Raw genomic sequence first — 27,949 nt, forward strand, 5'->3', positions numbered from 1 at the left:
ACTACATTAAAAAAAATCTTGAATAGCTGCAAGCCTGTCGGTTTAGTTTGGTGAACATCTCGATATGCATTCGTCCCGGGGCATTCGTCACCCTTCTCGACATCTCAACTCTCGTGTTTGTGAAAACACACCCTCAGAGAGTGACAGACAGAAAGAGAGGTAGAGAGAGACAGCGAGAGAAAGAGAGAGGGGAGAAGAGGAGGAGTGAAGTAGGCGTTTCCAATGATTACGTCTGTTGGTTTTTAATGATGCTCTCAGTGGTCAGTGCAGAATAGTTTTCGTGACAGTAGTCTCCATCTAGACACATACTAGCCTGGCTTGTATTGCCCATACACAGTCAAATCTTTTAATGTGTTTGATATCATGAAGAGGGAGAAAATTCTTTCATTTTCATCTTGATTCTTATCCAAAATTCAATTGTGCGTTTGTGTGATTTCGTTTTCATTAATCCAGTTTTTACCGATTTTAAGGGAAATATTGATTGATTGATTGAACATCGCAGGAAGTCAAAAACTTTTCAGCTGGAAAATGGTTCTTGTAGAGAATGCTTTACACCCGGTTGATTACGCTGTGATCGTCGTCCATTTCCTCATCGTACTCGCTCTCGGGATCTGGGTAAGTGGAGCGCATTTCTTCAAGTTAAATTCTTATAGAGGATTTTGATGGGAGCAAGGATCCTACAAAGAGACAGGCGCTCATTAATAAGAAGATGCATTCACGCACCTGACTCTGTCAAAAGTATTATATTGAAATAATATTTCAGCTTTGTCCTGCCTTTTCTCAAATTAATCGGACAGTTTCGAGAAAAATCTTTATAATGCAATACTAGCTGTTTATTTCCGTATAAAATTTGGAAATTAAAAAATTAGTAACAAAGGCCCTATAATGAAATAAATTCTGAAATTCATTCTGCAAGTGTTGTATTCATATTGCAAACATGATATTAATATACCGTAATGATTGGCGGCTGAATATGTATCCTAAGAAGTAAAAGATACATTTTTAAACAGAAAAATCGCAATGTAGGGTCTACATTTGACCTTATAGTTGGCATGATGTCTGAATGAACATTTTACATCATAAGAATCTGAGGTACAAATTTTATATTTAAAAAATTCAATTAATTGAAAATTTAGTAAGTGAATCAATTAAATATTCTATAATTCCGAAAAAAATCCACAGAATTCACTTTCCCAAGTGACAATCTATCATATTCATTTTGCGAAACACAAGTTGTTATCCTTCCTTTGGAATAATGCACATTTTCTTATACGCGAACATGAATGTGATGTAATATCATTATGGGACTTCAATACAATAAAACGCCAATCAAAGCTCCGTATCAGATTCATTTTACGGGTGTCAAATTCCACCAATTGATCTATAAACGAAACACTGAGACATAAATACCCTGTGAATATATGGTTATGCTTAAGAGAGCTAAGTATATATACCAAATCAGAAACGCTAATAATATTACTTTAGATAATCAAGTATCTCAATTCTTTCATGACAGTAATAACAATGCAAGCAGGATAATTACTTTCGGGGTAAATTGAAACGGAATATGATCATGATCATGATGTTGCGCTATAATGTATTTAGGTAACGCCCCTTTCCCCATCAGATGTTCTTTCCGTTTCATCGTCTCCTCGTATTTTTTATTATCATTTTCGCCTGTTTTTATTACTTTGTTTTCTGCCTAAAATGACAAAGTAAAGCGCTTTAAATGGCGAATTAACTAGCACCGGACGAGATAAACCCTGTACAAAAAACAACAACAAAAACGCCAATTGAAATTTTAAGCATGTTGTTTACGCCGCTAACAACTATTGTTTAAAGTTTAAACTATTGTTTAAAAAGATGTTTAAAAAGATTCAACAAGATGTTTAGAAAAGATTAAACAATTTAAAAAGAAAAGGTTAAATAATTTAGAAGATTTTAAACATTACAAAAAAATAATTGTTTGAAAAAATCAAATAACTTGTATGCAGTGCTATCAAAATATTATTATGATTTATATACATCATTTAATATTACAATTGAAATTTACCTGAATATGAAAAAGAAACTATTCGGCTTTTCCATGACACCTTACTTTTACTTCTGAATAAACGCACGACTGAGTGAATCGATTTGGAAGACAAGAAGTAGAGATTCCATTTTTTTTTAAAGTTTAGATAAAATGAGCAAAATAAATCAAATAATTTGTCAGTCAGGGAAAGAAACCTTTTAAGCATCGCATTTGCTCACAAACTGTAGTCTACGAGAGCGTAATTCAAAATGACCAGGAATGTTCTGTGACAGAGAAATCGTCGGGACATCAATGAAAGTTTTTACAATTTGGGGGAAAGGAAAACGACCTTAAAGTGACGTCACTGTATCAAATGAAGGGTTTTGGGGTATTATGAAAGCTCTACGACCAAGACCCCTGATTTCACAATTTCTCTTTCTCCTTCATTGTTTTTCTTTTGTTTTTATTTCATTTAAGAATAGTTAAAATTTACAAGGTGGTAGCCCCTGCTCCCTTGTGGCGCTGCCCCGATGATGTGTTGTGTAAACTTCGTAAGATATATGCATACCTTAATGTAATCAATTTGCACCAAGCTTTTGTAGCCTAAAACAGTTTTTAACCGTACTAAATGCGACCTAGACAAACACCCATAATTGCTATTCAAAATTATCATTATAGCATATTATGCTTTCAATGAGCATAAATTTCATTGATTTATAATTTCTGGAATTACACCATTGAAAACTTGATTGGGCTCTATTTTTCCGATTTGTGCAAACAATGTTCAGTTTTATCAATTGAAAATTGAATTGGGAGGAGCAAAGTTTTACTACTTAACTATTTGATAGTTATATAGAGTGATCGAGTACTTTTCTTTTCTTAATAGTGGTAAACAAATAATCAATCCTTTTTGTGAATAATAGCCCATGATTAACGAAACTGGTAAAAATCAGTAAACATTTTGGAAATTGTAACTAATCATTCAGTTGATTTTGAGGATTTTTTGCCCTTGAGAACACAGTTAAGTCGAACACAAAATTATTCCCAAAATGCCACACACTTGTTATAATGATGACCAATCCTTTAAGATCATAGCATGGCAGTGCATGGGCGTTGATGTCGCTGATATTACAGTTACCTTGAATTCATCTTGACGTTATTCTTCTTTTTTTCTTCATTCTTATTCAAAGAGGATCAAGCTGTCTCCACGGCGCCTTACTTTAAATAATCCCTTTTTATTTCTCTTATTCTCGACCAAAATAGATGGTAACCCGAGTGCTTACTCAAGTTTAAGTTCGTCCGAAGTTCACTTTTCTTCGTGACTCTACAAACACAATTAAATGTGTCTCATATTACAAACATTCATTCTGTAGTATTTTCAAGCAAAGGAAGATTACAATGCTCGTAATGTAGAATACTTCTCTCCCGGCCCCTTTCAATGGAAAAAACTTGAATACCAAATTGATACGGAAGATTAAATAAAATGAAAAGAAACTAATTAAAACAAAATCAATTAAACATGTACCACCAAAGTCTTCGCAGCATATTGACAAGAAATATGGAATAAAAGTTCAATTACAATCTATTATTGATGTTTATTAATATTTGCAAGGGTTTCCAGAGTTTGATATCAAAATTGAAATGTAAATATTTCAGTGTTTGCGATCAACATCAGTACAAACAACTAATCAATTCTCATAGGCCTAATTTTGGAATCCTTTAAATATGATACTCTAGTAATAACATTGATGATGATGATGATGGTGGTGGTGGTGGTGGTGGTGGTGAGGGTGATGATGATGATGTATGTTTTATTTTCACCATGCATAACAAAAAAAATTGACAATGATTATACATAGTAGGAACTTGAATAAGCAAAAACAAAAATTGTTTGAAGTGCATGCAGAGTCCCTTAAATAATATCGTATAGTAACTCGTTTAACTAAAACATGGCTCAAATAAGCATTCATAACGACCAAAACAAAAATAAATTAATAATTATGGAATTAATAATATAGATGTATAGCTATATACAATTTTATCAGTATGTATTTTATGCCACAGACTCCGTTTAATTCATAGATGAGGATAGAGCTGGGAATGATGGGGGGGTATTAGGATGATGGATGATTTGGCTCCATAATGATCTCAACTATTCTAAATCTAAATTGCTTTGAGCGTATAGATGTAGTAATGGATCGTGTAAAAAGCTCTTGGCATTGCGAAAAAGTTCTATAATCAATTTCACAGTCCTCTCTATCTCATTACTCAAAACAACTTAGCAAGGACATAAACAACAGCTAAAATAAACTAGCACAAATCAGATTCAACTTTCAATTTAGAAACACAAGTAAACCATTCTAAACGATCAGTGTAAAAGTTAATTTCGAACATTTTCACATAATTTTATTTGGTTTGATGTCAGCATGAAATGATATATTGGTATAACAGGCTTAATTTTATGACGAATGAGGGGGAGGGGTAGAAACCAGCTGCTGTTCCATAATAGGGGCCTATTGTTTGTAAAAATTATTCACAATATAACGATAGTTAGTTACGACTGCGATATGTCATTAGCCAAATACGTGTCTCAGTCGCATTAGCTACAGTTAAAATACGCAGATATTGATTGACACTTTACAACTAAAAAATCTTTTAAGGTAAGATTACATACTTTTAATCTCAATATTGATTACTGTGTGTTATTCATAACTTTCATACATATGCTTTTGACACTTCATAATTATGAGTGGTCGTAAAGTCAGGTATAAAAATACGATCAGTTTTGTGAAACATCTGTGTATATCAATATCTTTTATCATCCCTGATTATGATCCTGTCATTGTTTTCTTGTATTTATAGTCGGCATGGAAGTCAAACCGGAGTACAACCAGTGGTTACTTCTTAGCAGGTCGAGATATGGCATGGTGGCTGGTAAGTTAGTACGTCATTTTTGCATTTATTGTATAGTTAAAATCAGTTTATTCCTTTAAACGAGCTATGAAAGAATCGCAATTAAACCAATACCTATAAAAAATGAATGTTTTTATTATTATTATCATTATGTATTGGAATTTAAAAATAATATTCGATAAAACTGTGATCAATTATTGGTCTAAGCTTTGACCAATTGTTAATTAAAGCACCATTCAATATTTTTGTCAAAATGTTTACCAAACGATTGATCGGATATTGATGAAAATAGATGGTCAATATTTTGACCAAAAATTATCCTTTTTTTGCCCAATCCTTATTGATTGAAACTGTTGAACAATATAATATTTTCTTAATTTGTTATGTAATATCAATTAACAGTGGTAAAAAATGTATTGTCTTTGTCGTCTCACCGTAATCATTTTTTGTTTGTACAACCACTATCCTATATATAGATATTCCTCGAAGACACTGATTCTATTGAACTTTTCTGTTAGAAATCTAATATGCAGTTTTATTTGCTTTATACAGATCATTTATCAAACAAGATGGACCGAGTAGGTGATTGTTATGCACTAAAGCATAACCTGAGGCTTTATCTCAGATTTAGTATCCAGAAAAACCAATTACTTGAGGAAATTAGCTCTTGAATCTGTGATGATTGAATGAGATATGATTAGTTTATCACACCTTGTGATTGGAAAAACGGTGAATGGTTGCATAAAATATATTTATGAAACAATTGAAGTTAATATATTTCATAACTCTTCATTCTTATGTATAAAAATATATAACTGTATATCGGATGTCTGTTTCTGCTCTGTTTATGGTAACTCCCGTATATCATGTATATAGGAACTCGACAGGACAGCGCGGCGTTTTGCTGGTAAACGCCAAGCTGGTATATAACCATTTACCTATATAGGAAACATTTTATGTCTAGGTTAATCAGTCAAAGTGGCTTGACCTTATATTTTGCTCGCTTTTATATTTTTCCAAAATGTTGCTTCATTTAGAAAACTCAATCCCAAACATGTTTGTCTGCAAGCTGTCTCCACTACACGACAATCCAAGTATTAATGTATAATGTTTATGGCATGCTCATATTCAAACTTATTGTATGCTTTTTGTGTTTAAAATATGCATCAATTTAAATCTGGCTTTAAAAATGATTTGCTCATCCTATAGGTGGGCCTATCTCTGTATGTGAGTAACATCGGTAGTGGATCGTTTATTGGTCTTGGGGGAACCGCTGCCGTGTCGGGTTATGCCGTAGTTTCTTACGAATTCCACGTAAGTATATAGAAATATTGTATACAAACTTTATTTCTACCTATATTTATGAAAAAGGATTACAAAATAATTCAAATTTAATCATTAAAATTGACTCAAATTACAGAAGAGTTTCAGAAAAAAGAGAAGTCTTTCGTGATCAGTGCACTCTAAAAAATATTGGGTATAAGTGCTCCATGAGGGTAATTATGTGTCCAACCAACATTGAGTATTTCTTTTGGGCATTTTTATTTATCCAGTGTGATGAAAAGTTTTGCCCATTCTAAAGTAACAGCTGCTTATTTTTTAACCTTACTGGACACTATGCTTCCCGTATTGAGTAAAATGCTGCCCCAAATTGGTTGGACACATACATGTAATTGCCCTCGTGGTGGTAAAAATTCTACCAAATATTTTTTACAGTGTGGCCAATTTCAGGAAGAGTCGCAATCAAACACATTTTATCTGCACTTGGTCCGGATTCTGAGTAGTCCGGAGTCTATACAGTTATGGTGATATAGTCATGACAATGATAATGATAAATGGCAAGACATGATGTATAGATGGTATCTGGTTTTTGTCTCACCTGCATAGCAGAGTGAGACTATCGGCGCCGCTTTTCCGACGATGGCAGCGGTGGCGTCAACATCAAATCTTAACCGAAGGGTTAAGTTTTTGAAATGACAGCATAACTTAGAAAGTATAAGAACCTAGTTCATGAAACTTGGACATATGGTTAATCAAGTATTACTAAACATCCTGCCTGAGATTCAGGTCACATGATGAAGCTCAAATGTCATTTAGGGTCAATGAACTTAGACCATGTTGGGGGAGTCAATATCGAAATCTTAACCTAAGGTTAAGTTTTTGAATAACTGTACCTAGTTCATTAAACCATGTTGGGGGTATTTGTTGAATTACCATCATAACTCTGAAATTGTATGGGTTTAGTTCATGAAACTTAGACATAAGAGTGATCAAGTATCACTAAACATCCTGTGTGAGTTTCAGGTCACATGATCAAGGTCAAAGGTCATTAAGGTCAATTAACTTTGGCCATGTTGGAGGTGATTATTAAATTGCTGTTATAACTGTCAAAGTTTATGGATATAATTTATGAATTGTGGACATAGGGGTAATCAAGTGTCACTGACAAGTCTTATGTCACATGATCAAGGTCAAATGTTATTTAGGGTCTATGGATGTAGTATTGTATCATGATATGAATGGTGTTTTTTGTGAATAAATATTTTATAGTAGTTTTCAAAGTCAGCACTGCTGCTATATTGAATCGTGTAATGCAGGTGAGACTATCAGAGGCGCTCCAATTGTTAATAAGGTATAGTGCTGCAAAAGTGAGGGAATGAAATCAAGAAATCATAATTCAGATGTGATTGTAACTTTTCGAACATGATTTTATCATACGCTTGGTACCTTATATAATGTTAGCGGGTTCTGATAAAATTGGTATATTCATTCAACATTTCGTTTGTTGCGTGATATACAGGATACCGTTTACGTTGGGATCCCTGACATGTTGCCTCTAATATAGTGATATAAGATTATATTAAGATATAAACCCTGTTTAAAATCTAATCACACGAGCAGAAATTATTCACATCCTTTAAGTTAATATACGCTTGGGACAATACACCCTACTTTAAAGAGAGTTCAATATTTTCAAAAGCTCTAATGGATATAGGAAATAAGATACTAGTAAACAACTTTACCCCTTTACCCATCTTTCTGAGGATAATAGTATTATTACACTTTTCTGGGGGTGGATGTAATTCTTAAAAGATTAGAAATGGGCGAAATGACACCTCTTAGCATTTACTTGATGTCTAAAACGGTATGGAATGCCCTTATGAGTATAATATAGAGGTGGACTTTAAATCGGATTAGCTTGCATTTTCACCATGATGGATAAGATTCTTAAGTTCCAAATATAATTTTGCATGGAGTTAAATAGGTTTATATAACTCTATGATCACATTAGAGAATGAATCAAGGGATTTTAAATAGGGTTTTATAATTAATATTGGTTGCACAGTGAACGCTGGGCCAAAGTCGGAGAGTGGGAGCGATTCATCCCAGAACACTAAACTACGAAAAGACCTGAAATTGTTAAATCTTCCCGTTGTATTTCTCTTATAATTGATCTCGTTCTAAATCATCTATTTTCAAGGCACAAAAGATGCATTTTGACCCATTATTTTCTAGTTTTTGAATAAAACATTGAATTGAATTGAATTGAATTGAATTGAATTTACCAGTACATATCACAAAAATCGATTTGAAGATTACAAAGGCACTGCGCAGACAAGGGGTATTACATCTTAGTCCTACATGACGTGAATGATTTTATTACAAATGATAAGAATAATAAGAAAATCGAAAATCACGATTCTGATTTTTTTAATACTAATTTATTTCTTCATAGGGTCTGTTTTCTCTTCTTATATTGGGTTTCATCTTCACTCCGATCTACATATCATCAGGGGTAAGTATCTAATTTCAGAAACATATAATTTCACATATATATATCAAACCTGAGTGTTCTTGCAGTATGTAGTATTAATAGACCTTTATTCAATATCAAACAAAGGAAAGTAACATCCAATTAAAATAAGTCCAGGTTGCTCGTTTTTTACAACGAAGAACATGACTAATGATTACAAAATATATATTTTTATTCAATGTATTTAGATTGATTGGTTAATTGGTTGCATTTGCTCCCTTTGTTATTTACGATGAACATAATTATGTTCAAGTAATATAGGCCTACATGATGGTGTGGGGTGTGTGCGTGTGTGTTGTGCAAGGAATGAACAGTATGTCGAACAGTATACACCTGTTCTAATCCATTCATTAATCAGGTCAATCTTAAAGGGATCGTTTAACTTTGTGAGCAGCTGATTAAAAAAATTCTCAAACTGAGTTGAAACGTGCGTATGAGTGCCTGTATTTGTCCTCAAAAACCCTGAAACAGGAACCAAAAGGAGAATTTTTTAAATCAGAACAAAGTGAAATGATCACTTTAAGGTGTTGTATAGGTCAACATAGATGAAGGGACATCGTTTGTCATATCATGCATATGGTCAATGTCAATCTATGGTGGTTATAAGGCCTAGAATAGTGTGTAAATTATTTACCCACATCCAACCTCAGTAAAACATCACACTACGTGATTAAAATCCCTATCTTTAATGAGTACTCTAGGCTTGAAATAATCATATCTACATAAATAGAATAATGTTCAACGATATGAACGAGCACGAGCAATACCCTAAAAATTTCATCAATATCTGATCAGAAATAACGAAGTTATTTTTAAAGTTAAGCAACATTTTGTGAAAACAATTATTACGTGATGGATATTCATCAGATTTGGGCTGATGATGTCATGTTCCCACTTTCCCTTTTATTTTGTTATTACATGAAATCATAATTATTCAATACTTTTGAACATATGTGCATGGTAAGTCTCCCTTATGAAAAAATTATCGTACACATGTAATCAGTAATCACTCCATTATTACTCTTTTTTTGGAGGGCAAAATTTGAAATACGTATAACTTCATAAAAGTTACTGTAAAACAAAAAAGAATAACCTGGGATGTGACAACATCATGCAGACATACAGAGAATTGTTTTACAGGAACAAAGCAATACCTTTAAAAAGTCATAATTTTGTTATATCTTTTCCGATTCTGATAACAATTGTCAGTGTTTTGTTTGTCTGATTTTCTTTGCTCGTTCAAGCCATCGTATTTTCAGTCCGGATTTTCTCTTTAAATCAAAATCTTGCGATGGAGTGGTTCATACCTTTGTTTAGTAGCAAACTGGCAACTAATTAAATAACATTTGATATTAACAGTCTTTGATAGTTGAACAAAATGTAAGAGATTAAAGAAGGAATTTAATTATAGAGCAAATGTTATGAATGCTGATTTGGCAACTAGAACAAGAGGAATGAAGTGAATAGAAATAACATGTAAGTGCACGTCTTATGATTGATAGGAGCACAAGCGAATTAAACAATTGATGTCGGCTTTCCTGTCTCCGTACTTCTATGAAAGTCCGTGAAAACTAACATTTGTTTTCAGATGAGTTTTTTTTGTGTGTTTTGGTTTGATTAAATTAAACACGATTTAAAATAGTAAAAGCCATTTTTTTTTTAATCAACGTTATTGCAATTATCAAATCCCTTCATTAGTTGACACAAACCATAACTTTGGAGTTTTGTCGTGGATGGTTATAATGCTCCGCTTCGAAATACGTCTCAGCTATAACTTCATCTCAATTTTGTAACATTAAATCTATTTCGAGTCATGGGGTAAAATAATCATTTATTTGAAAACAACAACGAAAGAGTTTATATGGGTGAAAGGTGATGATCATGAGATATGTGTATGGGTTGGTACGAACAGGCACTTGTACCTGTACTAGAAAAATATACTTGTCAGAGACAGGTAACAATATTTATCAAATATTAAGAGAGGTTTCTCTCGCTTTGTTTGCATGCCTTTCAATCATTTCTTTGGATAACAACGGTTATGCATACTCAGCTCTTTCACTTGTGTAATCAAAAGTTTAGTTGACATTATATAGAATTTTCGCAAGACAGGGTGTGCGAAAGTTGCAGTATGATAATTTATTGAGTAGATTCTTGAACGAGAACAAACCCTGCATCATTACTTGCTCTCGTTCTTCGAACCTCCAACTGCTCCTCATAGAAAAGGGAGGTTAAACAAATTACAAATAGAAACATGTATATTGATTCATATGGTAGTAAACAGTTCTTTATTAAAAAATGCTAAAATAAATTTTGATTTTGCTTAGTATACATCTCAGTTTCATGTGGAATATTATTACATGACGTTACAAGGTAGTTAGTAAGAGAAATTCTGATTATATATTATCAGCAATTTGGCGGTTAAATAGTAAATGTTGGTTATTTTTTACCTGATTGCTAAGAAGGCATTAATGCTTGTAAGCACACAACGAGAGGATCGACAGCTTAAGGTCCTCTCTGAGGGACCCGGTAATGAGGATTAATGCCTTACCAAAGGGCACTAGCGCACCAACTGGGAATTGAACCCGGCTCACCGGAATCCGAAACCCCCGCTCTGCTGACTGCAGCTATCGCGCCTCCTTTGTACTTACAAGGGGCCACGGAACCATTTTGAAAGAATGTGTGTGAGAGGGGAGGGGGGGGGGGGCTTCGAGCCAAAAGTGCTCAGAGGCTAAACATGTATGAAATTACAATCGGATGGTATTTTTCACGTTTTTGTACACGTTTGCTGAATGATGCCCCCATCCAGCGCCCCCACGTTCCGCGAACCATGTCTCACATTACTTACCCTTTATCGAAATCTCAGACTCCTCCCCCTGCTCTCTCTGGCATTGTTTACTTTGTCTTTGCCTCCTGTATATGTTTCATTCAGGCGCGTAGCCAGGATGGGGGCGGTCGCCCCCCAAAAAAAAACGTCCCCAAAAAGAAAAAAAAGAGGAGAAAAAAAGAGAGGAGAAAAGGAAAAGCGAAGGGAGGAAAGGGAAGAAGGGTAGCTTTGTGGGTTTTTTTCTTTTTATTCTTTTTTTTTTCTCAAAAGAGAACTCCTTCACGTTTGCTCTAAATTTATATATGAATTTCAGAGTTTCATTTTATCTGCGCGGGGAAGAATATCTTCCTCCCGGCATATACACTTCTTCTCCTCTGTTTTGGGGAGTTAAAGATATGCACTCTCGCTAAATTGTTTGTAATCAAATCTGATTTTTCCAAGGGAAGTATTCAATATATCTTAGAGAATAACCTTTTCTCGGGACCCTCTTCTTTGCAAAAAAAAATTGATAAAACGCTTTAGCTTCCGCGCTTCGCGCAAGGTTACTATTATTTTAATTTCCGCCATTGTATTCCTTTTTTGTGCGTTCACAATCACTTTTGAAAACAAGGTACAAAATCACAATATATTCAACTGAATTGGAGCTGATATAGGTACTAGAGACAAGAGAGACGGCTCCTTTTCATTTTAATTTATGAAACACCGATTTATGAAACTCCCCCTCCCTGCACCCACCCCTAGGGAGCGCGCTTCGCGCGCTCTGTAAGTGTTGGCACGCTTCGCGTGCATTTACCACCCCCTCTAAAATGAAATCCTGGCTACGCGGTTGGTTTCATTCTGTATTATTTTTTTTACATATTTATTTTTGTGCCTCTTTCAGGTAACTACAGTTCCGGAGTATCTTCAGATTCGATTTGGAGGTCAAAGGTTACGTCTTCTCCTTGCTGTTGTTTCTATCATTTTTATTGTCCTCACAAACCTTTCGGTAAGAAATCTTGTATAAAAAGGAGCTTTAATAAAGACGACGGTTCAAAGATCACAAAGGAAGGATACAAAAAGCACCCCCCCCAAAAAAAAAAAAAAAAAAAAAGTTTGTTCATGCACAGTCCTAAATTTCCTAAGGATGAGCACGCGTGCAAATAAGGTTTAATTTTTATCTTCTGTCGTTTTTTTTTTCTTCCGTTAAGTTTCTTATTAAAAGCTACCTTGTCATTAAATATACAAAACGTGAAAATAAAGTCATAATCACTTAGTAAGTCTACGAATTAGCACTAAAATTTTTGATGAATTTGGCACTCTGTCTTTTATCATCTATATTAAAAAGTACAAGTAGTAATTAATATCCTAACGATGAGTGAAAATTGTGTATTTAATACTAAAAGTACCAAGTTAAGATATTTTGGTCGTGTGTTATCATTACAGTCAGATCTCATAAGATCAAGGGGTGAACGAGGATTTAAATAACCAAAGAAATTCCGCTTGATAGAAAGATGTCATATAATTATTATTGTGAATTATGTGCCATTTGTACGTACAAAAAAATAAAATGAAATACTGTCATCAATATTGTTAAATGTTAGACGAATCAAATTGCGTTTCCATTACTAATGTTCACTAATAATGAAGTGTGTAGATTTTAGTTTCAACCACGCCATTGAAAGAAATGAAACGTGGCTGAAAATGAATAAATCATATTTGTTGCTGATTATTTTCTCTTTTTTTATCAAGGCTGAAATGTACGCTGGTACAGTGATCATTCAACAATCTTTAGGATGGAATCTTTATCTATGTGTCGTATTGATTCTTGCTATGACTGGTGTATATACTGTAGCTGGAGGTTTGACCGCTGTTATCTATACTGATGCTTTACAATCGGTCATTATGGTCACAGGTGGAATGATTCTATTTATCATAGGTGGGTTATTATCTTTAACTCTTTTTTATTAGTTATCATTATTATAGTTTCATTTTTCTCTTTGCGTCATCCGGTTGACATAAATTTGATTCGTATCCATATAAGAGGCTTTTATTCTAAAACGATTAAGTAAGCGAACAAAACAAATCTGTTAAAAATTCATCAATTTCAACCCCAAACGAATTCAGAATTGGTCACGTGGTTTCCTAAATACACGCATGTATATATTTCATTTGGAGGAATATCTTTAGGTCTGTAATTAGTCGATTTTTCATGAATTATTCGAAATGTTTGGGAGAAGAATGAGATAAGTATTTGAAAATTCCTCATCCTCAAGCAGAAGCGTCGTGCATTATCGAAGAAAAACAAATAAGAAAGTTCAAGTATGGAGAGGTCTTGCTAGGATGAAAGCATACATATTTGATGATATTATGAAACGATTCCGATTGTTTGAAGTGGAGCCAAACAATAATGGAAAGGGATGATAGAAAGAGAGAGAGAGAGAGAGAGAGAGAGAGAGAGAGAGGGGGGGGGGGGGAGAGAGAAGAAAACACAAAGCACTAGATTTTCTGTTGCTTAACATCCTGACAATACTTTGTTTTATTAGGTACAAAGTTCCCCGTGGGAGGCTTTAGGGGCGTTTTGACAGTCAACATGGATTTATTTTCAACCGCTTTCTTTTTATCTAGCAAAAATACCATCTTTCAAACCCTTCTATTCTCTAATATTTATTTTCAGTCTTGTCTCACTCGTATCAAAATGATACTTCTGGGTTTAGAATCTACTTTACGTCTAACTAACTTTTAGATATACATACTTTTGAGGAAAATCGATTTGAATTGTGCGTCCTTTCAATCTATAATTAATCTACGATAACCAGAAACCAACCATGAAATTTATTTGTTTACCGTAACATTATGTTTGTGGTCTGTTTGGGTGAGAGGTGAGGGGAGGGGGAGGGCACGGGTGTGCGCGAGTGTGAAGGCATCCGGGCGTGTTTATCAGTTTTGGTTTTGATGATATATGTGTATGTTTATTTTCATGTTTTTTATACGAAATGAACTATTAGACAAATGCACTCATTTTTAATGAATGAACCTATTGAATATCTCAGTGAAGTATATAAATCGCTCAGAATATTAGAACGTATCCAGAGTGTTACATGAGTTTGTTGAATTTATTACTACTTTTACCGATAGTGAAACTTGGAATAATATTTTTTTTATAACATTGTACAAGTAATTGCGTATGATAATAATAGAATATAATTGTTATTATATTTCACATTATTTATGATTATTTATAATCACCCAGATATGGATAACACGCGGTCAAAATTTCAGTATATGTTTTGTTTATAGTAATTGTTTCATTACTATTTGTATCAAAGTATTAGAATATACCACTTACTGATTTAATATACCAGTAGATTGAACTTTCATCGTTTGATTTAGTTGAAGCCACTTTCAAACATGGGTATATCATGAGTAACTTCTTATGAACTCTTGATAAATTACAAAATCATGCCCCTTCTCCCCTTTGCTGTTTCTTTATAGCGAAACAGCAAATACACACCCTACTTTATAAAGGTTTAGTTTAAACAACACATTGTATTGTCTATGATTGTGTATTTTTAGAAGTTTCCGTGATTTGATTGTAAATCTGTTGCCATTCAGCATTGCAGATTGTTAAAGATGAATAAAATATATCATGATTCTTGAATCTTAGCTATCATTCGCATTGGCGGATTTGATGCTCTTCGGCTAGCCTATATGACAGCCATACCCAACGATACTCAGTTAAATCCTAATACAACATGTGGAATACCCCAAGAGACTGCCTGGCATATCTTTCGTCCAGCTGATGATAGTGATCTTCCATGGCCTGGAGTTGTCTTTGGTATCTTTCTTCTATCCATACATTACTTTTGTACCAATCAGGTATGATCATCATCTGATATCTCTAATAGTAGCAGCATACGGATGAGTATGTGCTTTGTCCATATTACGTCAGAAATGCTCAGAATTATTTATTTAGTCATTTTAACATTTATACCCCGTAGTTACATTTTTGAAAAAGACATACTTATGAATTGTAAATATATATACAAATAAAAAAGGGCTACGAGTCGACCTTTGAATTCCTTTTATGTGCATAATAAGGACTTGGGTGATATTCATTCGAGAAATGTTCAATTCGGAAATGTCTGACTTGCTGAATATCGCCATCTGTTGTTGAAAAACAGCAAAGGGGAAGGGTGACGAAATTGCCGAATTATTTTCATGGCTAAATGTGAGTATGAAAGTCATGATCTTCCTAGACAAAGCATTTCTCTTATTAATAAAGAATAATCTAAGACCATCTCTCAGATGTAGTTTTTAAAAGGCCACCACTTCAAGTTGTCAAACAGCACAAACGAAGGGTGACGAAAATGCCGAATTATTTTCACGCGTAAGTAAATACGTAGACCATGCGCTCCGTACACAAAAATGCTTCTCTAGTAATAACACTCACTTATTAATGATGAAACAAAGAACTATATCATCCTCAGAAATATTACGATGGTATAAGCAGTGTCAAACAGATCCAACAGCCTTTTCCCTTATGTAATCGATAATTAGTACATTTTCGTCATGTCTCCCTTAGATCGTTGTTTGATTTAATTTAAATTTTTGTCTCACATGTCCAATTGTTACCATCGTTATAATGTAGGGAATATATTGTTGCCTTTGTGAATAATATTATACAGATATTGCCTACCTAGAGTTTGAATATAACATTTCCTCTCCCCGACGGAGTTATATTTTTCCCAAGGGATTATATTTTGCCCGAAGCGCGCAGCGCTGAGGGAAAATATTACCCCGAGGGGAAAATATAGCGTCGGAGGGGAGTTGAAATGTTATTTATTAAAACGATAGACCAGGCAATATCTGTTATATTATATAGTATATGTGGATTCGCCATCAGAAATTGCATTCATCATCTGGCTCAAACCCCGAAATTCTTGTTACAGCTCTGATCCATCTACGTCATAATAGATTTTTTTTTTAAATACATCAAACGCGTTCTTCATGCAATCGACGCGTTAACATTAGCGCGTACATCAAATAAACTACCTTGTTACGCAACTTGTATGCAGCGAGTGACGTCACCTTAGTGAATATAACGCCGCAATTGAAAATACAACGCAGTATATTCCCTGAGGTGACGTCAAAACCTAGAATATTATACAAATAATGAATGTGTATGCGTGCAATGGGAAGAATATTTTCATGAGATGAAAGATGTAAAGTTCCATTCAACGAGGCGTTAGCCGAGTTGAATGGAACTTTTAATCTTTCATCGAATGTAAATATTCTTTCCATTGCACAAATATTTACATTCATTATTTGTTTTATATAACTCATATAAGTTACAAAGTTTTTAAAAATGTAAAAAAAGGAATAAAAAGATAAAGATTAGGTTGGCCTATTTCCAGCAACTAATTTTTCTCTGATAATTGCTAGTCGGTGGATAACACCATGTATCGACAGCTCATCAGCCCTTTGCTTTCATGTTTGTGACGCGCATTGCTTCATGGATCTGAGTCGAGTGCGCACAGTCAGTTTGATCTGCGCTATCTTCATGCGCGCGAACACACACACACACACATACACAATAAGTAGACATACACATGATTATACTGAGGGGGCGCTAGCGCGCGTACCGTGCAATGGGAAAATAAAAAATGCACGGTCACCGTGCAATGGAAAATTACAAAATGCACGCAGTAAAAAATGGACCAAATATTGAACACCTTTCAACCAATCAGATGGCAAGAATCTTCGTTTGAGTTATATAAAACAAATGCGATCCTCGCAGCTATGGTCACGTGATGGCGTATTGACCTATCACTGATTCGAATCTACATAACCTATGTAATATATCATTTTTATTTTCTCTCTTTATCCAGGTGTTGGTCCAACGTTCATTGTCTGCTAGGAATTTAACACACTCTAAAGCTGGATCCATTCTAGCAGCTTCTCTCAAGGTTTTACCAATGATTCTTATGATCTTCCCTGGGATGATCAGTAGAGCTATGTGGCCAGGTGAGAAGAATAATTTGAATTCAGTTTATTTCATCGTTTACTTTATCATAAATAATTGTTTCACGAATATGTTGGTGTTTCATAAAGTTGTTCGTAAGTTACGAGGGACTTTACAAACAACTGGTGATCCTTTCTCCAGAACTACATCAACACCAACAAAAATCTAGTATTTATCATTTGATAATAATAACAAAAATAGCTGGATTTATATGGCGTTTTTTGCCCGAGGATGCAAAGCGCTTGCTATCATTACCTCTGTTTTAGCTCTAGCTATCATCATCAGCACTCAGTGCACGCAAGGAATTAATCCTACCGGGTACTCATTCACCTCACCTGGGTCGATTGCAACACAGTGTGGATAAATTTCTTGCTGACGGAAAACACGCCATGGCTAAGTTTCGAACCCACGACCCTTATCTGAAAGACGATAGTCAGAACCACTAGATTACGACACGCCCACAAGAAATGATCCCCAGTCGTTTGTAAAGTCGTTCGTAACATACAAACAACTTTATGAACACTGGCTTCATTGGCCATGGTCAGTTTTATGTACAGGTACAAATAGTTGTCTGTTAAAACGGTTATTTCCACTTGGTCAAACTGACAAAATTAAGAATAAAAGATGTACCTTGATGTTATAGATTTAATCTCAGTTTGTAATCAATTCTAATATTCATAAACACACTTACGCCATAGTATCTAAAATACTGTAATACGACTAGCCTTTTCCCCGCATACCAAGGGCATGACATTTGTAATAAAATTATATAGATATCACATTTGTACAGTATGCAGGATATGAAATAACCTTTTTATCGCTAATTAAAGAATGCACGATGACATTTGAAGTCTTAACATTCATAGAATGATCCATGTTTATATTTGAAAATACTTCACCAACAACTTATTTTGTAATATTTACAGATGAAGTAGCATGTCAGGATTCAGATAAATGTATGGAGATATGTGACAACCCAAACGGATGTTCAAACATTGCTTATCCTCTTCTTGTTCTGAGATGGATGCCTGTAGGTAAGTAGTCACTCTTTCAAACGACGCTTGGAGGTACATTTCAAAGACTTTTGCACCAATTCATAAACACAGAGGTAACAACAGGACATCGCTTTAAAGATCACCAAATAATTTGAAAGTACATCCACTTTTACGCATTAAAAAACGTATATTGAAAATTTGAAACATCACTCAATAGTATGTGTGCCTCATTCAAATCCTTTCCAGTCTGTGTGATTATGGCCTACACCCCATAAATTTGACTCATTTCAAGACATATATTATCTACTAAGAGTAATGAGTTTAAAGACAAATAAATATACTGTAAAATTCAATTCATATCATCGTATGTCTGGATTGCGACTGTTTTAACCAATTTGTTTCAAATTGTCTTTACTTGACCTTGAGAGGAAACCACGAAAGATTTACGATTTCGTAAAATAATGGATTTTTTACGAAAGAAAAGAAACATACAAACAAACATAATGCATATCTAAACCAAGCAAAATCATCTCGCGTCATTTTTCATTTATGTGAATGTTTTATTGCCTTGTATAACAAGATATATTTATTTGTTTAAATACCAACAGGTCTGAGGGGTTTGATGTTGGCTGCCATGTTAGCCGCTCTGATGAGTTCATTGACCTCTGTATTTAACAGTCTTAGTACACTCTTTACTATTGATATCTGGAATAAAATCCGACCATACTCTACTGAGCTTGAGCTTCTCATCGTCGGAAGGTAAGTCAATTTGCTTTGAGTTTAATTTGAGAAGGTATTTGTTTACCCAAAAAAAATCAAATAGATTTGAGTAGGGTTTACTTGACATTTAAAACAAAACAATACATTGTTGGTTATGCCCTACATAATTATTTGTTTGTTTGTTTTATTTTTATTTCTGCGTTCACAATACATTATCACAAATATTTACATTGTTTGTAATATACAAAATAATTCATAATGCATACAATATAAACATAATACATAATTTGAAGGGAAAAAATGGTGTGGGCATATACTTCACATTTTGGTAATAAAAAAGGAACATTAACAAAATTTAATGAACGCAGGAGACCGCCATCGTGAGCGGTTAAGCTTGTAATTGATGGCGGCCTCATAAAAAGGGTTCGTGACTATGATTGGTATAATTACTGAACAAGTGGGTGCAATGCAGGTGCAGGTGTGGGTGCAGAAGATAGCTGTAGAATTTATATATTTTTTTTAATTTATAGTGGTAAATGAGGATTAATTTGAAGGTAGGGATGAATAAGATCGAATAATATTTCTTTTAACAGTTGATTTTAAAGAGTATAAAGTGGAACAAGATTTAATATTTTCTGCAAGATTATTCCAAACGTCTGGACCATGATGTCGAATTGATTTAGAGGTAATTAACAGTCTGGGGTTTGTGAGATGAAAGTTTCCAGATGTACGAGTTGGGTAGGTATGGACAGAACTATTGAACTTAAACATATCATCAAAAGACGAAGGGAGTAGGTTATTAATATACTTAAACCTAATGATAGCTACTTGAAGAGTATACAAGTCGGAAACTTTCAGTGTTTTCTGTTTGAAAAATAATGGATCAGTGTGAGCCAAGTAATGAGATCCTGTACAAATGCGAATAACTCTCTTTTGTAATTTGAAAATAGAAGTCAGCTTTGTTGAGCCACAATTAGCCCAAACAACGTTACAATAAGTAATATAGGGGAGTACTAAGGAATTGTACAATAGGAATAAAGTTTTAAGAGGCAAAATAAATGTTAACTTAAAAATAATTCCAATGCTTCTCGAAATACACATTGTAATATGGTGCAGATGCTCATTCCAAGATAAAGCTTCATCTATGATAACCCCTAAAAATTTAGAGTGAGTTTTCCGTTCTAATGACTTGCCGTCAATCTGTAGGTGAAATTGAGTGTTAGAAATATGAGAGTGATGTTTAAAATATATGTAATAAGTTTTTTGTGTGTTCAAAGATAATTTGTTAGCGTTGAACCACTGTGATACTTTGTTTATTTCATGATTTAAAATATTGTATAAGGAAGTGGGATTTGTATGAGAAAAAAAAAATATTTGTGTCGTCAGCGAATAGTACAAAAGATAAAATGGATGATGTATTATTAATGTCATTGATATATAGTAAAAATAATAGTGGGCCTAATATGGAGCCTTGAGGGACACCACAACGAACTAAAAGTGAGTCAGAGTCATAACCATTAAATGCGACGTATGGTTTTCGATTTCTTAAGTAATCTTTAAACCAAAGGAGGGATTGACCTCGTACGCCATAATAATTCAGTTTTGAGAGTAGAATGTCGTGATTAAGTGTATCAAATGCCTTACTAAGGTCACAAAATATGCCAATGACATGTTCTTTGTTAGCAATGGCGTTTGCAATTTTATCATAGATTTGGATTAAAGCCAAGTTTGTTGAGTAATTTTTCCTAAAGCCATATTGATTAGAATTTAGCAGATTGTGTTTGCTGATGAATTTATAAAGTCTGTTATATACTATTTTTTCTAAGATTTTTGATATAGTTGGGAGAAGAGAAATGGGGCGATAATTATTAATTTCATGAGGATTGTCTTTTTTGAAAATTGGATTGACTTTGGCGATTTTGAATAAGTCAGGAAAAACTCCTTTTGATAATGATTTATTAAAAATGTTACTAAGAGGATTAGCAAGTGGGTGAATTATTTCTTTTAATAGAGACATACTAATTCTATTATGTCCATGCGATTTTGAACTGTTAAGAGACCGTGTAATATTGATAATTTCAGTTGGGTCCGTAGGGTTAAAAATATAGAGTGTGGATTAGGTTCGGGGAGATAGTCGGTAAAACGCGCATTAGGGCTATTAATTTTGCTTGAAAGTTCGGGTCCGATATTTGTGAAAAATGAATTAAATGAATTTGCATGAAGGGAAGAGTCAATTTTAAAACCGTTATAAAATTATGAACCAAACTATAAAGAAAGATACCAAAATAACGGAAAAACAAAGAATATGAATTGTAAAAAAAAACGAAAGAAGAAAATATTTGATGAGTAGTGTGACAGAAAAAAAAAATGAGGAGGAAAGTTTCTAACCTCCATTTTCTCTGCATTGTTTTTTTTTTTTCAATAACCGCTTTAAACAAACAAGAAAAGAACGCGGTTAAAAGGAGTAACGGAAGAATATATCCTGTTGCAAATATGTAATGAAAGTTTATCTATGTTGGTTGAAGATAAATTTCGAGGTAAATTCGTTTAATTAAAAGTTGAACCTCTCAATACTATCTTAGAATGTTAATATAATTTTCATCAGCAGCTTAATTCACCCTATAGATGAATGAAATATATATTTTCGAAGACACCCATGTTGTTGTTACGTTAATTTTCAGTGCATAATTCATAATATTTTACACACATATCTATTTCATTTCACTTTATTGTAAGGTTATGTACTCTTGTTCTTGCTGCTGTGAGTGTATTATGGCTACCTCTCATCGAAGCATTCGGTTCTGGTGAATTATTCGTCTATATTCAATCAATGACGTCATACCTATCTCCACCAATCTTCGCCATCTATTCAGTTGGAATGTTCTGGAGTCGTACCAATGAACAGGTCCGTTGCTTTAAACGTTTGAAGAAGTCACATAATGTTTGGATGATAACTGTATATTTGGTAACAAAAAATATTTATGGAATCAATCCTCATATTTAATATTCAATCTCCAATCTTACTGTCATTGTCCATTTTGGTCAAGTACTCAGTAATCCCCTATTCCTTCTTATTAATTGTTTCACTCAGATCATCGTCCTCTTTACTATTAAAAAGGATTGAAAGATCACATTTAGTATACTTCTCGCAAGTCTTCTTGTTTACGGTATGATAATATGCTTTGATAATATCGTCAAAATGAAAATAAAATTGAAATTTGAAAAACTATTTATTTTCAGTTATTTTGAGATAGATTTCTTCGCTGCTTTAATAATGGGTTTTCGTCACTTTAGTTTACACTATACACTTAGCTGCTATGGTCCCATGAGCAACATGATGTTTTTCATGATGCTTTGTTTCAATTTTTTAACAAAATTGTTTATACCCATAATGAACGAGTGGATCGGTTCCATTGTTTCTTGCAGGGTGCATTCTGGGGTCTTGTATTTGGTGAGGCTACTGGTCTAACTCGTATGGTCCTGGACTACATCTACTCAGCACCAGGATGCGGTAACGAGGATACTAGACCAGCGATGATAAAAAACTTTCATTTTCTACACTTTGCTTGTTTTCTGTATGGCGCCACAGTTCTAGCTGTGGTGGTTGTTAGTCTACTTACTCCTGCTATCGCTCCAGCCAAGGTATTGTTTCTTCATATCTTAATTTATGTATACAAACGGTGAACTAAGCGTGTAACAGTAGTCAGTTTGACGAGAAATATCGGTTAAAGCCAGAGATTATCAAAGAGTATGCAAAAACCTACGTATATTCAAAACAAAATAAATGTAAAGCAATTCTCTGAATGAATTTTGTTCTTAAAATATTAAATCATGACGGATTAAGCACTTCGTGAGTACATTTTATGGCATAAGACATTCTCGAATACTCGGAGATATATTTCTTTCTTTCTTTTTAATGATAAAAAAACCCAGCATAGATAGTTACTGGGAAACAGAAAGGTGAATTATAAAGTAACAGTGGAAATTATATCAGAAATCAGCTAAACGCTTAATTTGTTGAAATTCAATTATCTATCTTATCCAAAACGCCTGCCTTTTTTGTTTGATTTCTAAGATGCAAATAAAAAGACTGTTTACGAACATTGTAACCAGTAATGCCGATCCCATTTTCATTTATTTCATTGTATGATAAAATATAATTGCAGATGCGCGCATAAATACCGTGACCGGGGATCGAACCCGGATTTCTGTACGCTTCATTTTTTGACTGATAATTTTGTTTGATCAGGGAAATGGGAATTCTAGAGCTACAGGAAGTATCATTGTACTTTGACAAATTCTTTTCTTTTATTTTTTTTAGTTGATAGGTCTGACTTACTGGACGCGAAACAGCAAAGCACCGAGAGAGCCAATGTCAGAGGAAGAGGAGCTGAAAAATGAAGAACGACAGAAGATTAAAAAACAAAGAGAAATTGAAAATTATAAGGGTAAGTGTTATTTATTGAATGATAAAATCAACTTTTCTTTCTTCAGATTTTTTGGACATTTTTTCACAATGAATCAGGGATATAATATAGAAGGGAAAGCTAATATAAGTTTATATACTTCTGCCGTTCTTTCGTAATATAATTGTCCACATGTAATGATTTTAGCATGTTACCTTATGTTCTATCTTCAACTTATGATATGGTCTCAAATAACTTTACCAACACCGTACGAACGATTTCATACCATCTATTGCCAGGTATTAAAAAATCATTCGTAAAGGTATTTGTGACCATAGAATTACATGTTGAGGAATCTGCTAGCTCCATTATAGAGCTAACAACTTAGCAAAAGTTGATAACAAACATTTTTTGACAATAGTCTGCAGCTATGGTTGTTGAATAACTCTGTGAATAAGTCTCCTATAATTGAATGATTGGTGATTGTTTGGCACATCTAAAAATCCATAATGATTAAATTTTCATATCATTTCATTTTGTTTCCACTTTAAGGGCGTGATGAAAATCCCTCATTTGGTCGTCGAACATGGAATCTACTGTGTGGTATTACAGACGCTCCTCCAGCTCCAGAGCTTACTGAAGAAGAGAAGCAAGAAGAGAAAAGAAAACTGACGTCATTAGATGAAGACCCGTTCTGGTCACGTGTTGCTATGGTTGCGATGATCGTCTGTATGGCTTTTGGTGTCTTCGTTACCGCATTCTTTGCCTAATTCACTCAAGAAATCATTAATGTTCTTAATCTCACGATTTTCCACACTTTCTTCATAATGTAATTTCTTATTCTCTTGCATTGTTCGTCCTTCTGTTCCCCTCTTTTCAAAATAATTTCTTTTTTGTTTTGTTTCTTGTCTCTTTCAACCCAGTACCGTGTTCAAATATGCAACAAATTAAAAATCGTTTTTATGTAGTTCTAGTTCTGCAACGTTGTTTTCTTTATGCAAGCGCGATATCCGATATCATATCATAACATGCGCTTAAGGACGTTCCACAGTTATGTTTGTGCGCATTATGATCTGCGCATAGTTTACACTCTGCGCGCTGACGTCACAAGGGATGAACAGGTGATTAATTAGCTGCGGGTATGAGCTGATTTTTCTCATCTTTTGCACTTTAACTGCAGATCCGATGCGTTATTTCATGAAGCTAAATAAGGGAATTATTTCATGGACCATTAAAAAAAAATTCTCTACAATTTCAAAATACTTTACTCTGCAGTACTACCAAGAATCACGAATATTACCCCGAGTTTAAATAAAATGGTAGAGTGGTTTTGATTTTTTCTTCACATAGATACAAAGCATTCGACGCAATTTTGGTGTTTTAAAAAGCACATTTGCTCTAATAAAAGTGCTGATAGTTTAAAAACAAGCACATGAACCCCCATGTTTTAATGTTTGTACCTCTTAGGTATACTTTCCTCTACAACTCTGCAAATTTTGGTGAAAATGACATGGATTTTGAATAAAGTGCAGCATTTATTGTACGTTTGTAGTTTGTTACTGAAAGTTTACATTTTTTAGATTGGGATTTTGTTATCTTTTACGCCATTCTTAAGAACTGACAGTGCTGTTAAACTTACAATTGCAAACAAATAGCACTATAAATAGATTCTCCATTCTAACGATACAATTATTAACTCTCTTGCAAAATTTGATGACTTTTTCATGTATTTTGACTGAGTAATAGAGGTTTAAACTCATTGTAGTAATCTTGGGCGGTCTAAAAATGCTAAATTCTTTTAAATGCGCAATTCTTAAGAACATCAATTTGGGTGAACTTTGAAGCTCTATAGCAAAAAATCAAGCACATGGACCTATGTTAATTTTTGCATATTTCGAATATTAAGGTTCTAAAGTATCTATGTGCAAAGTTTGGTGAAAATGACATGGATTTCACTTTAACTGTTGAACGTCCTTAATATAAAGCTTGCAGTTAGTGATTGATTGCGTATTTCTAAAATTAGAATTCAATTTCTTTTCTGTCCAATGACACGAAAAATTAGACCATATTCAACATCTTTGACTTTTTATGCGAATTCAACTCAAGACCTCATGACAAATAATATAGGTGTATGTGTCAAAATGGAGCTGTTTGATAATAAATCAAATGTTGTCATGGTTTCATATTCTCTACATTCGGCATAATTCCTCGAACGCTTTTTTTGTCAAGGCTGAGTTAATATTTGGCTTCATGACTGAGCTCATGTGGAGTGTATTATAGCCATGAATTCAAATATAAGTATCGCGGAGAAAAAAGGAAGCGATTGTTTAAACATTTGCACTTGTGCATTTGCGTGAATTTGTTGTAGTTCCTTAAATGTTATTTTTTCTTTTTAGATAAATGTAAGGGCAGATACTAAGTGAAGAGAGAAAATTATTAAATAGTGAAAATAAGAAGCAAAACCCGATGTGGTCTTTTATATTTCCATATGAAATAATCATGACAATATATTTCAAAGATGGAGCTTATAAATTGGTAGCAAGAACAGACAATTTACACCATAGTGTCATCCTCTTTTCTTCTCTTTTTATCAATGTTTATTGCTTTTCACAAAACATCAACGAATTACAAAACTGCTTTTTGCTTAGGATATCACACAGTAAACATGGTAAATGGTTACAAAATTGCGAATTGGTTGACTTTTGGTTGATTGTGTATAAGATTTGTTTGCTTTTATCAATGCTATTTTAATTTTTTTGGCGACAATGATTACCAGATACATGTATACTAAATCATCTATCAACCATTGATTAACTACATGATTTGCACATTCCGTAAGAAAAACATGCGTCATGAATGAAAAAAAGTATTCGTCTATTTACAAATTTGGTTGTCGCTTGCTCACTTGAAATTAAGAATCTGTGTTTTTTTTCAGTGGTGGTAAAAAAGTTTGCAACATATGAATATTGTGTCCCGTTGGAATTTTCCCTATTTGTATTTCATTTGAAATATAATTTGGGGCCATTTCAGAATCTAGGTTTGATCCTGTAATTTCTTTCTGCAGGACAAAAAATAATTCTCAACATATTTTTTGAATATTGATCTAATATTATTTGTATAGTTATGTTAGATTTAGAGTACACACCCAAACACAAATCATATTGATTGTGATTATATTTCTTGAGATAAGTTTACTGATTTTATGTCTCAAAATACAGGGTTTAAATCAAAATTATGTCATTTGTGTATATATTCAAAGCTGTTTAAAGATTGAATTACCTTGTTTTTAGAGTTGAAAAAAGTCTCTAGCCATGTAATAAATTTGTCAATTATATTTTGGATAAAATTATCTGTTGTATCATATTTGAGAATTGTTAAGACGTATATTAGATTAGGTTGCAAGAGTCTGTATTTCATTTTAATTTCTTTTAGAAAGAAGTCTTGCAATTGTCGAATGTATTTGTCACAATATTCATACCGTGTGTGTTTTATAAACACCTGTCGTCTGACATGTTTCCTGAGGCCCGTTGAGTTTCAACTCAACTAAAAAAATCAAGCGCAAGTTCATATATACGCGAGTTTCATTGGTTGAAAATAAATTTGCGTTTGATTTTTAGAGTAACGTTTGATCTAAACTCTTTCTGCAAACGGGTCCCAGACCTGACAACCGTACATGGTATGGGGAGCATTTCATCAACATTCTGGTCTGACAAGTTGTCAGATCTGGAAAATTTCCTCGAATTTGATTGGCTGAGAAGCAGTGTTTCTATACGGTAACAGTCGGATAAAACGTCCAAGTCCTTTCATGAATTAATGCTCCCTTAATTGACAAGGGGGGGGGGGGGGACGGGGGATCGCCCTTATGATTTTTAAGTAGTGAAAAAATAATGAGAGAGAGAATAGATGATACAGAAAATCGAAGAAAGAAGAGGGTAGAAGTGAAAAGTATAACGACATAATAGCCGTTAAATTCAATATAAAAAATATGACATCACCACCAGGTCGTCCTGCTCATGTATCAAAATACCTTGGCTCTACCCCTGCGTAGCTATCGGACAACTTGTCAGTAGTCACCTTTTATGAAATGACCTCCAGATAACGATGTGTAACGATGTCATGTTTGTGGTATTGAAAATGATATTCATAGTTTGTTGAATAAAATAGATGCAAGAATTAAAAAAAAAAGATTTTGTTGTTGTCATGTTTATACAGCACTTAGAATGATACAAGCCATGCATACAGCAATACCGCAATTAATAGTT

General features: G+C 33.7%; 1 protein-coding gene across 1 annotated transcript; it reads left to right on the forward strand.

Annotated features, from left to right (window-relative positions):
* The first annotated feature begins 263 nt into the window (after positions 1–263).
* LOC129260777 (sodium/glucose cotransporter 4-like) lies at positions 264–27,863 on the forward strand. Its single transcript, XM_054898745.2, has 14 exons — positions 264–615; positions 4,877–4,948; positions 6,137–6,241; positions 8,664–8,723; positions 12,446–12,550; positions 13,294–13,480; positions 15,209–15,420; positions 17,433–17,568; positions 18,493–18,600; positions 19,170–19,320; positions 22,018–22,186; positions 22,708–22,923; positions 23,603–23,729; positions 24,240–27,863. Exons 1-14 carry the CDS (start codon positions 529–531, stop codon positions 24,455–24,457), a joined length of 1,953 nt encoding a protein of 650 aa, XP_054754720.2. The 5' UTR covers positions 264–528; the 3' UTR covers positions 24,458–27,863.
* Positions 27,864–27,949: the final 86 nt, after the last annotated feature.

The sequence above is a fragment of the Lytechinus pictus genome, unplaced genomic scaffold (genome assembly GCF_037042905.1).
Source record: "Lytechinus pictus isolate F3 Inbred unplaced genomic scaffold, Lp3.0 scaffold_19, whole genome shotgun sequence".
Taxonomy (NCBI): domain Eukaryota; kingdom Metazoa; phylum Echinodermata; class Echinoidea; order Temnopleuroida; family Toxopneustidae; genus Lytechinus; species Lytechinus pictus.